Source organism: Squalius cephalus, assembly GCF_949319135.1.
Source record: "Squalius cephalus genome assembly, chromosome: 20".
Lineage (NCBI taxonomy): Eukaryota > Metazoa > Chordata > Actinopteri > Cypriniformes > Leuciscidae > Squalius > Squalius cephalus.
In genome coordinates this window covers 7,337,528-7,350,033 of record NC_137141.1, presented here as the reverse complement: position 1 = coordinate 7,350,033, position 12,506 = coordinate 7,337,528, and the positions used below count along the sequence as shown (strand labels likewise).

The following is a 12,506-nucleotide window of genomic DNA, read 5'->3' as shown; positions in this document are numbered from 1 at the left end:
ACCACAGAATGTGGGAGCTCATAACCAGGAAGGCCAGATGAGGCCTGTAACCTGATAACTACAGTATGTAGGAGCTCACATTCAGGAAGGCCGGTGAGGCCTGTAACCTGACATGTGGAGGCTCTTAGCCAAGAAGGCCTGGTGAGGCCTATAACCTGGTGACTACAGTATGTGGGAGCTCATATTCAACCACAGTATGTGGGAGCTCATATTCAAGAAGGCCTGGTGAGGCCTATAACTTGATAACCACAGTAAGTGGAAGCTCACAGTATGTAGGAGCTCACATTCAGGAAGGCCGGCGAGGCCTGTAACCTGACATGTGAAGGCTCCTAACCAAGAAGGCCTGGTGAGGCCTATAACCTGGCGACTACAGTATGTGGGAGCTCATATACAACCACAGTATGTGGGAGCTCATATTCAACCACAGTAAGTGGGAGCTCATACTCAGGAAGGCCTAGTGAAGCCTGTGACCTGATAACCACAGAATGTGGGAACTCATATTCAACCATAGTGTGTGGGAGCTCATATTCAGGAAGGCCTGGTGAGGCCTCTGACCTGATAACCACAGTATGTGAGAGCTCAATATAACCACAGTATGTGGGAGCTCATATTCAGGAAGGCCTGGTGAGGCCTCTGACCTGATAACCACAGTATGTGAGAGCTCATATTCAGGAAGGCCTGGTGAAGCCTCTGACCTGATATTTCCACAATACCTCTTTTTTTATTTTTTTATTTAAAGAGGACTGTCTGGTCAAGGAGGCCTGCAAAGGCCTACTACCTGCCATACAGCACCTCCAAAAAGGAAAAACCTAGATTTTTACCTTCTTACCAAAAACATGCCCCCAAACTCTATACAGGATACTCGGTCTGTAAGAGAAACAGAAATATGTTATTTGCGCACAAAAAACATTACACAAAGAAGACCAGACAGTACACCTGCGGCGTGTGAAGTAAAGACACGTCAGGAATTCCCTCTTTCCCAAAAGAGTACCAGGGTTCACCACTTACATGCCTGAAAGAGGTGCTCATACTAACCAGGCTAAGGGGGGCCATCAGACATGATACTCATCATAGACCCAGCCCCAGGCCTGATGTAAGAAACGCCTGGGGAACATTAGAAGAAGGCATCCGGGGAGATCATCCCTAGCGCCGCTGAGTGCGCTTTTGCTGGATAACCTCCCTCAGATCCTTCTTCCTGCGGGACCTGCGTCTCCTCTGTGACCTACTCTGGACAGGAGGAGGCGCACGAGAAGAGACGCTGGCCCTCTGGGCCTGTCTATGGCCCTCAGACCAAGACTGGCCAGGCCTGCCCGCCTGTTTGGGCGCGGACTCGGATCTCAGCGGTATGCAACTCTTAAATGCAGCTGAGCGCGCCCTCGCCTCCCTGAACTTTTCAACCACCGTCTGAACGGAGGGGCCAAAAAGTTCAGCTGGCGAAACCGGCGAATCGAGAAGAAAGGTCTTCTCTTTCTCCCCGATGTCAGCCAGGTTAAGCCACAGATGCCTCTCCGTGGCCACCATAGCCGCCATTGACCGGCCAATGGCGGCAGCAGATTGTTTGGTAGCCCGGAGAGCCAGATCCGTGGTACGGCGCAGCTCAATAACCGCCTCAGGGGACAGTCCTGCCCCCTGGTCGAGATCCCGCAGCAGGTCGGCCTGGTATGCCTGTAACACAGCGAGTGTGTGCAGAGCAGCACCGGCCTGACCCGCTGCTGTGTATGCTCTGCCATTCAAGCGCGAAGTTGTTTTTAGCGGCTTGGATGGCAGGGTAGGAGCTCTTAGTGTCGATGCCTGCCCAGAAACGAGATAGTTAGCCAACGTCTCGTCAACGGGCGGCATCGACACATACCCATGCTCCGCAGCTCCATCCACAGCAGCGAAACTACCCCGCTGATGTGGATGAATACGAGCAGAGTATGGGTTCTTCCATGCCTTCTTGATCTCAGCATGGAGATCTGGAAGGAATGGAAGGCTCACCTGAGCTGGTGGCCTATGGCTGGGAAGAAACCGATCGTCGAGACGACCACGAGCGGTTTCTTCCCTGACGCGCCTCCACGGCAGCTGTAAACTGTCGGTGGCGCGCCCCATAACATCCACCAGCTCCGCATACACAGGGCAGGATGGTTGAGATGGCTCAGTATCTGCCAGACTGACAACATCAACCATATCCTGCCTGTCCGGAAGAGCAGCAGCTGCAGACGCATTAGGCGATAGTGATAACACGTCATCATCTACCTGCAGCTCACTCTCGTCAGCGGACGAGCTGTCTGAGAGGTTAACCTCCCTCTCAAGACGCTCAGCCAACTCCTTCTGAGACCCCCATGATGTGAGTCGCCGCTGAGCCTCAGCCCGAGCGGGACCCGCACCACGGGGTTCAGAAGCTGAACCCTCTTCCCTCGAGAAAAGGGTCAGACGAGAGCGGAGAGTCTTCAAGGAAAAACTCTCGCAGTTCGCACAAGAAGCTCTCTCGAGAGCCTCTCGTGCATGCTCTTCACCTAAACAAATGACGCACAGATCGTGTGTGTCACCCGGCGTCAAAAACCTTGGGCACGGGTCTGCACACTTACGGAAGCTCTGCTTCTTATCTGCACGTTTCATAATGTACTTTAGCGATATTCTTACCAGACAAAACAGTCCCTGAAGACGAAAAGATGTTGTCATGTGTGCAAGGCTCCCCTTTATACATCCAGGTCGCGCGCTCATCATTCAAGCTGATGATGCACGGGCTGTCGCCGGTCAACATGATTGACGTGAGTTGATATTTATTTCAGACACCTGTCACGCCTGAGGCGTTCCCCATAGCGTCATTCTGACGTAGTGTAGAGTTCCCTTTCGAAAGGGAACTCTTAAGTTCTTTCTGCGCAAACTTCAAAAACGTGAACCAGTGAGAACGCTGATGGCGTGCACATGCATATTACGAGTTCAGTCTATAGGTATGCGCGTTTTAATATATGTCCGCAGGCGTGTAGTCCTTCCCTACAAATCAACCCTCAACATACTACACTGTCTTAGCCTGACTACGTCAGACTTCCTACTTCCGCTAATTTAATTTCGCTCCTGTAGTCAGTCTGAGATAGCAGCGTATCTTTCAGTTTTCCACCGGCCTGAAAACAGCCGGGCCAATCAACGAACAGAGGGCGGGCTGAGAGCCGTGACGTAGACGCTGATTGTACCGTGGTGGATGCGTACTTGCGTAGATTTACTTCACATAATCTGCAAAAGTCGTTCACAGCCATGTTCACTCCGGTATTTCGCTCGATGGTTTAGTTTTTGCATCATACATGTGTTTACAGTGGAAGTTAGATGCGGCTGAGCATGCGCATAACACACGTCATAACCAAACGTTATGTGATTGGCTTACGGGTAACCAATGATTTTAAACTTCAGACAAGCGCCCCCCCGCGAGAGAGAAAACACTTCTCTATTATGCTATTCCAGACTCTCTCTACGAAGCAAAGTGAAGTAGCAGAGTCTGGTATTACCAGGCTAACACTGTCTGACCTTAAAATGTATAATACAGAATTTTTATCGCTTCCACGTAGCCACGCGAACCGGAATTATCCCGACAACGCTTTATCTGTAGAGAGGTAAAAGGAGGGGAGGGAGGCCTTCACAGGGAAGAGCCTAGTTGACATTTCATAACTGCGCTGTCGTCGCGTCCAGTCTAGTGCTTTGTAAGTAATCAGCAATATTTTAAAATTTATACGATGTTTAATAGGGAGCCAATGCAGTGTTGACAGAACTGGGCTAATATGGTCATACTTCCTGGTTCTGGTAAGAACTCTAGCTGCTGCGTTTTGGACCAGCTGTAATTTGTTTATTAAGCGTGCATGGCAACCACCCATAATAGCATTACAATAATCTAGTCTTGATGTTATGAACGCATGGACTAATTGTTCCGCATTGGTCAATGAGAGCATATGACGTAATTTAGATATATTTTTAAGATGGAAAAATGAGGTTTTACAGATACTAGACACGTGACTTTCAAATGAAAGATTGGTATCAAAGAGCACACCCAGGTTCCTAACCGACGACAAAGACTTGACAGAGCATGTTAGAAAGTGTTAGACAGTATTCTAGATTATTACGTGAGGAAGTTTTTTGTCCAATAATTAGAATCTCTGTTTTTTCAGAATTAAGTAGTAGGAAATAACTAGTCATCCAATTTTTTATATCACCTATGCATTCCATTAATTTTGTGAATTGGTAAGTTTCGTCAGTGCGTGAAGAAATATAGAGCTAAGTATCATCAGCATAACAGTGAAAACTAATTTCATGCTTCCTAATGATATCTCCTAGGGTAGCATGTACAGAGTGAAAAGCAACGGTCCTAGTACTGAGCCTTGTGGTACGCCATACTGAAATTGTGATCGATGAGACATCTCTTCATTTACTGCTACAAACTGATAACGGTCAGATAAGTATGATTTAAACCATGTTAATGCAATTCCACTTATGCCAACATAATTTTCGAGTCTATTTAAAAGAATGTTGTGGTCAATAGTATCAAATGCAGCACTAAGATCGAGTAACACTAATAGAGAGATACAACCACGATCGGATGATAAGAGCAAATAATTTGTAACTCTAATGAGAGCAGTCTCAGTACTATGGTATGGTCTAAATCCTGACTGAAAATCATCTCAGATATCATTTCTTTCTAAAAAGGAACATAGTTGTGAGGATACCGCCTTTTCTAGTATCTTTGACAGAAAAGGTAGATTCGAGATCGGCCTGTAATTGACTAATTCTGTACGATCAAGTTGCGTTTTTTTAACAAGTGGTTTAATCATAGCCAGCTTAAAAGTTTTTGGTATGTATCCTAATGACACAGATGAATTAATGATATTAAGAAGAGGATCTATGACCTCTGGAAGCATCTCTTTCAGTAGCTTAGTTGGTATAGGGTCTAACATATATATCATATTTAGATGATTTAACAAGTTTAACTAATTCTCCCTCTTCTATAGCAATGAATGAATCAAAATTTTCCTTAGGGACACTACAATGCACTGCCTGATGCGATACTAGACGGTTGCATAGTTATAATTTTCTCCCTGATGTTATCAATCTTATAAGTGAAGAAGTTCATGAAGTCATTACTGCTGTGCTGCTTTGAAACTTCTGGGCTTGAAGCTTTATTTTTCGTTAGTTTAGCCACTGTTTCAAATAAATACCTAGGGTTTTGTTTATTTTCTTCTGATAGGGTTGAAAAATAAGCAGATCTAGCAGCTTTTAAGGCCTCTCTGTATGCAATCGAACTCTCTTTCCATGAAATGCGAAATACCTCTAGTTTTGTTTTCTTCCAGTTGCACTTCATTTTTCTGGCTGCTCTCTTAAGGGCCCGAGTGTGCTCGTTGTACTACGGCTTTGGACTATTTTCTTTAATTTTCTTTAAGCGCAACAGAGCAACTGTTTCTAAAGTGCTGGAAAAGAGAGAGTTAAAAGTTTCTGTCGCAATATCGAGTTCTTCTAAGCTATCTGGGATGCTGAGATGATGAAACTGATCAGGAAGATTATTAATAAAGCAATCTTTAGAGGCAGAAGTGATAGGTCTAACATATTTGTAACACGGAGTCGGCTTTGCAGCCTTGGCTAAATGAAGTTTACACGAGACTAAAGGACTAGGACTCATAATGAAGATATAAAGTGGTTTTCCTTCATGTGCTTTCAGTCCCTCAGCTCACCATCGGTGTTGCCAAACTGCTCCATCTCCAAAATGTTTGTACGCATGGGTCAGAGTTTGTGTGCAGGTGCGCTAATTTTCCCATCATCAGTTTGTTTTTATAAATCACAAATTATGCGTCGGAAGTGGCGTAAGTATCCTCTTTTAGGGCCTGTTTTGTGCATACGCAACAGTTATAAATGAGGCCCCAGGGACTTTCTGTAAGCACAGGCTCAGATTAAACAGGTATGTGAAAATACCACACAACTGTGTAGAGCAGGTCATCAGCAGTCTAGGTCTAATACTGTCCGGTCCCACTGCTTTCCCCTGCTTCAGTCCCCTCATAACCTGAGATGGATGGAGAATAATAGGCGGAGCTACTGGTGGAGGGAGGAGGGAGGAGGGAAGGAGAGAGGACTCTGGGGAGATGATGTCATGGATGTGATGGTGGGGAGATGATGTCAGTTAGTCAATAGTGAGAATTGGACCCTAATCTAAAGTGTGACCACAAATGAATTTAAACTCTTAAGGGTTAAAATGTAAATTTAGACTTCAATTTGTACAATATAGATCAATTTGTTAAAATGCATGATGGCAGACAGATTAATTCACTAATATCTTTGTATTTCACTTATCTTTGCATCGATTGGACACATCAAAATTATTTTGCTAACTTTTGATTTGTGCAAAGATGTCTGCTCAAGGTCGGACAAAGAGTCTTTGAAAAGTATTTTTTCAGAAAACCTAAAATAGCTATACAAATTTATAGACAGAATAGGGTTGGGTTAGAATTCAAAAAGCGTTTCTGTGTGACTGAGTAGTGATGCAGGGTGTCAGATTGGAGTGTCGTCGATTTATGGTCTCTGACACCCTTTTAAAGCAGATAAAAAAAGACGAAGAAAATCAGTGCAAACACAACTGGGCTCCAGGACCTTTTGAGCTTGGACCCATAAATATATAAATAAATCTTAAATGTATGCCGCCTCTATTATTTTAAAATGATGATTGGTTTGAAAAAGAAGTCACCCTTCTAAACTGGTTTTATACGGTTTCTAGCCAGACCAATGATAGAATTTATGGTCCCACTTTTGCTGATGATCCAGTTTTATCTGTTAAAAAAAAAGTATTCATTTTGTATTCATCATATATATATAATAAATATTTGTACTGTATATTTACATTCATTTGGGTTATTGCATCTGAACAGCCTTGTATCTGTGCACCACCACAAATATGCAAAAAAATGAAAGGTTCATACAAAAATCAAAATTCTGTCATAATTTACTTACCCTCAAGTTGTTCCAAATCTGTTTGAATCTGCTGAACACAAAAGAAGATATTTTGAAGAATGTCAGTAACCAAACAGTTGATAGGCCTCATTGACTTCCATAGAATGGTGAAAAGTCAGTGGGGCCCATCAACTGTTTTGTTACTGAAATTCTTCAAAATATCTTCTTTTGTGTTCAGCAGAAGAAAGAAATTCACAGTTTTGGAAGAACTTGAGGGTGAGTAAATGATGCCAGAATTTAAATCTTTGAGTGAACTAGCCCTTTAAACTATAACCACTGTTCTTGAACAGTATTATCAAAAGTGTTCCCTTTCTTTCAGCCAGACATCCTGGCCATGGCTCACATGCACAGGCGTACTCCCTCTCCAGCTCTCATTTTCAACACAATCATTTCTCTTATTGTTCTTATTCCGGGAGACTTCCAGGCCATAGTCAACTTCTTCAGGTATAGTGCCTGATTTTGCATAACACCAATTTACCCATGGATAAAGATGATTTAACATAGGAATAGCAGTTGGAATTAATTAATTACTAAACCTCCTTGTCCTCCCCCCAGTCGTTCTGTATCTGTGGCCTGATGGGAGGACAACAAAGTCTTTGTGCATCAAAGTTTAATTTATTAACCACTGTACCCAGATATCTATATTAATCTACAAGCTCAGTGTCCTTTCCATGAATGACAGTAAGAGAGATAGAAATGGCAGACTTTCCAAAGTCTATAATCTTGCGGGGTGGTCTCACTTTAAATGAGACCACCCCGCAAGATTACTGTTATAAACATGAACCCCGTCTGAAAGGCAAAGGGGGAGGTGTTGCTGTAATTTATTGTAATATTTTTAGAATTACTAAGAAGTCTAGTTTAAAATATAATTCTTTTGAAGTGTTGGTGCTTAATATAGCAATATATAGTGTAAATGATAAATCACGTTTGAGATTTGTGCTGGCTACTGTATACAGGCCACCAGGGCACCATACAGACTTTATCAAATAATTTGCTGACTTTCTATCAGAGTTAGTACTGGCTGCAGATAAAGTCATAATTGTTGGTGATTTTAATATACATGTAGATATGAAAAAGATGCATTGGGACTGGCATTTAAGACATTCTTAACTCTATTGGAGTTAGACAACATGTGTCAGGACCTACTCATTGTCGTAATCATACCCTAGATCGTTTCCGGTTACTTAACTGTAACCTTGTTCGCTGAGAAAGCTGAACGAGATGCTGCGCTGCTCAGCGCATTGGGAACGTCTTTAATCGTGACCTGTTGTGAATATAGTGTGTAAACACGTCGATTGAATCGACCGTAGGTAATATAGCCTCGGTCGGTGACGTCATCGGCGTGCACCCGCGACACGAGGCTATAAATAGATGAGCCACAGGTGCATCGTCAGGATATTTTGTCTGAAGAGCAGTCCTGGGACATCTTCAGTACGGCAAAGTAGCGCAGCATCTCGTTCCGCTTTCTCAGGGAACAAGGTTACAGTTATGTAACTGGAAACGTTCCCTTTCGAAACCTACAATCGATGCTGCGCTGCTCAGCGCATTGGGAACGAGAATACCCACGCCACCTTGCTTGAAAATGTCTGGACCCCTACGGTTGTGCAGGTGTGCTCACAAGAGCGCAAGAAGACCTCAGACATTAGCTTGTGACGTTGACTCAAGGACATGAGAGCCCGGAGTGGCATGAACATCCAAACTATAAAATCTTATGAATGTGTGCGGAGAGGACCAACCTGCCGCATCACAAACCTGTTGTAAGGGGGCACCCCTTGCCAAAGCACTAGAAGAGGCGACCCCCCTGGTGGAGTGAGCCCTAAGACCTATAGGCGAAGCTTGACCACGCGCCTCTTAAGCAAGAGCAATAGCATCCCTGACCCATTGAGCCATGGTCTGCTTGGTGGCAGCTGCCCCTCTGTTACTACCACCATAACAGATGTACAGTTGCTCTGACTTACGCCACTGGCTAATGCGGTGGATGTAAGCCTGAAGAGCACGGACTGGACACAATCTATGAGGGCAGAAGGCCTCTAGAATGACCGGATGTACAACCGAAAATGGAACCTTAGGCAGGTAATCAGGATGAGGATGCAAAATCACTTTCACCATTCCTGGGGCAAAGTCTAAGCAGGATGGAGAGATAGACAGAGCCTGCATATCCCCAATTCTCTTCAAGGAAGTTATTGCCATGAGAAAAAAATTTTTTAGAGTCAGAAGTTTATCAGACGCTGATTCTATAGGTCCAAAGGGGGTTTCAACCAGACCCTCGAGAACTATAGCTAAGTCCCATGAAGGGATCATGGTTTTTACTGGAGGCCTCAGTCGCCTGGCCCCACGAAGGAAACGAGAGAGCAGAGGGTGTCTCCCGAGTGGCGCCCCGTCAACCAAGGCGTGCAAGCCGAAAGAGCGGCCACATAAACCTTAAGAGTGGCAGGGCATGTGCCTGTTGATAATTTCTCTTGCATGAAGTCCAGAACTGAAGCAATCTGGCAGTTGACTGGATCTACATTGTGTACAACACACCACCTTTCAAAAACACCCCATTTACTGGCATAAATTTGTCTAGTGGAGGAAGCCCTAGCACTTAGAATGGACTCAATAACGGCAGGCGAAAGCCCAGTGTCCCTCAGTTGGTTCCCATCAGGGGCCAAACATGAAGATTCCACAGGTCGGGCCTGGGATGGAATATCGTGCCCTCCGCCTGAGACAGATGGTCCCTCCTCTCCGGAATCGCCCATGGCGAGCCGTCGAGGAGAGATATTATCTCCGAGAACCACACTCTGTTCGGCCAACGTGGTGCTATCAGCAAGAGGCAAGACCCTTGTTGGTGAACTCTGGCTAGAACTCCCGGGAGCAGAGAAACTGGAGGAAACGCATACAGGTGCATCTTGGGCCATGTGTGCGCCATCGCATCCAGACCCAGGGGGGCTGGGTGACTCCGAGAGAAGTAGAGGGGACATTGCGCTGTCTGTTGTGAGGCGAAGAGGTCCACTTCCGCTTTGTAAAATTTGGTCCAAATCTGTTTCACTACTTCCGGGTGGAGTTTCCATTCTCCCGTCGGTAGTGTCTGTCTGGACAGTAAATCTGCTCCCACATTCAAATGCCCTGGAATGTATACTGCCCTGAGTGACAGGAACTTGTCCTGGGCCCAGGGAAAAATCTGCCTCGCTATTCTGTTCAGATTGCGTGAGCGCAGACCTCCCTGGTGATTTATATAAGCCAGCAGCCATATCACCCTGTAGCCCAAGACTGGTTGCCCACTGAAGCTAAGCAGGGCTGAGCCTGGTTAGTACCTGGATGGGAGACCTCCTGAGAAAAACCAGGTTGCTGCTGGAAGAGGTGTTAGTGAGGCCAGCAGGGGGTGCTCACCCTGTGGTCTGTGTGGGTCCTAATGCCCCAGTGTAGTGACGGGGACACTATACTATCAAAGAGCACCGTCCTTCGGATGAGACGTAAAACCGAGGTCCTGACTCTCTGTGGTCATTAAAAATCCCATGGCATTTCTCGTAAAGAGTAGAATAGAATAGAGAGACCCCTGATATGATTGTAAAGCGCTTTGGGTGTACAGTAGTACATATGAAAGCGCTATATAAATGCCTCATTCTATTCTATTCTATTCTATTCTATTCTATTCTATTCTATAAGAGACTGCTGCTGTGTTGTCCACCCGCACTAGGACATGACAGCCCCTCAATTGATGGAGAAAATATTTCAGAGCCAGAAATACGGCCATCATCTCAAGGCAATTGATGTGCCAATCGAGATGATGACCCTCCCTGAAGGGTCTGAAGAACATCTTGAACTTGAGCGCTTTGACTGTACGGTTTATGCCTCGAAGATCTAAGATTGGACGCACCTCCCATCCTTTTTGGGAACCAGGAAGTATCTGCTGTAATAGCCCGACTCTCTCTCTGGAAGAGGAACACGTTCTATGGCCTCTTTACTCAGAAGAATTTGCAGCTCTTGTGACAGTACGTGCACCAGCTCCGGTTTCACGGAAGTGGAGACCACGCCGTTGAAACGCGGAGGACGACGAATAAATTGGATTCTGTATCCTATCTGTACTGTGCTTAATACCCACGCAGAAATGCCTGGCAGAAGTTTCCATGCTGCCAGACTCTCTGAGAGTGGTATCAGTTTTAACACTTCCTTTTGAGGGGATGTTAGATGTTCTGTGTCCTGAAAGACGGCAGGAAACAACGGAACATCTCGCTGGAGATTCATTTCGCTCGCAACATTTCGCTGGAAACCGCTGCCCCCCCCCCCGAAGCACGAGAGGTGGCGGGGATGGAGAGGTTTTGTGAGGGTAACGGGAAGGGGCGGTCAGATATAATACGCGCCCTGTCCCGTGGGGGGCTACCCCCACCAGACTGGGCGCCAGACCATCAGGACTACTTCTTTCTGTTGATGATAGTCCTGAGGTCTGGCTTGGGAGGTTGCTGAGCCTGACGAGCCTGTCTCCAGTTCTTACTAGGAGGAGCACGGCTCGCCACGCTCTGCTTTTTCACCCCCCTAGGTCTTGAAGGACCGGGGAGAGGTTGGGTGGCTGATGGCCCCTCCCCTTGAGTGCGGCGAGGAAGGAACTGAACAAACGCCTCCTCATGTTTCTTAACCTCCCTGAACCTGGTGACGACTGTGTTGACCGAGTCTGCGCTGAGCAGCGCAGCATCGATTGTAGCTTTCGAAAGGGAACTAATATTATCACACGGAATCAATATTGATGCCGTTGAAATTCTGCAGCAGAGCGATGACATCTCAGATCATTATCTAGTCTTGTGTAAACTTCATTTAGCCAAGGCTGCAAAGCCGACTCCGTGTTACAAATATGTTAGACCTATCACTTCTGCCACTAAAGATTGCTTTATTAATAATCTTCCTGATCAGTTTCATCATCTCAGCGTCCCAGATAGCTTAGAAGAATTCGATACTGCGACAGAAACTTTTAACTCTCTCTTTTCCAGCACTTTAGACACAGTTGCTCCATTGCGCTTAAAGAAGATTAAAGAAAATAGTCCAACGCCGTGGTACAACGGGCACACTCGGGCCCTTAAGAGAGCAGCCAGAAAAATGGAGCGCAACTGGAAGAAAACATAACTAGAGCTATTTCGCATTTCATGGAATGAGAGCTTGATTGCATACAGAGAAGGCCCCCAGCGTGTTAAAAGCTGCTAGATCTGCTTATTTTTCAACCCTATACTATACCATACCATACCATCTTCTTCCGCTTATCCGGGGCCGGGTCGCGGGGGCAGCAGTCTAAGCAGACATGCCCAGACTTCCCTCTCCCTAGACACTTCCTCCAGCTCTTCCGGGGGAACACCGAGGCGTTCCCAGGCCAGCCGGGAGACATAATCTCTCCAGCGTGTCCTAGGTTTTCCCCGGGGTCTCCTCCCAGTGGGACGCGCCCGGAACACCTTCCCGGGAAGGCGTCCAGGAGGCATCCGGAACAGATGCCCGAGCCACTTCAGCTGACCCCTCTCGATGTGGAGGAGCAGGGGCTCTACTCTGAGCTCCTCCCGAGTGACCGAGCTTCTCACCCTATCTCTAAG

The 12,506-nt window shown here is 46.0% G+C and overlaps 1 protein-coding gene across 1 annotated transcript in view; it reads left to right on the top strand.

Annotated features, from left to right (window-relative positions):
• The window catches only part of LOC307148502 (b(0,+)-type amino acid transporter 1), a gene marked incomplete at its 5' end in the record, with an annotated part of 122,267 nt that overhangs the window by 88,968 nt on the left and 20,793 nt on the right, over positions 1–12,506 (top strand). Inside the window, one exon of the mRNA XM_079854112.1 lies at positions 7,277–7,401. Coding sequence (XP_079710238.1) covers positions 7,277–7,401 — 125 coding nt within the window. The remainder of the gene's footprint in view (positions 1–7,276; positions 7,402–12,506) is intronic.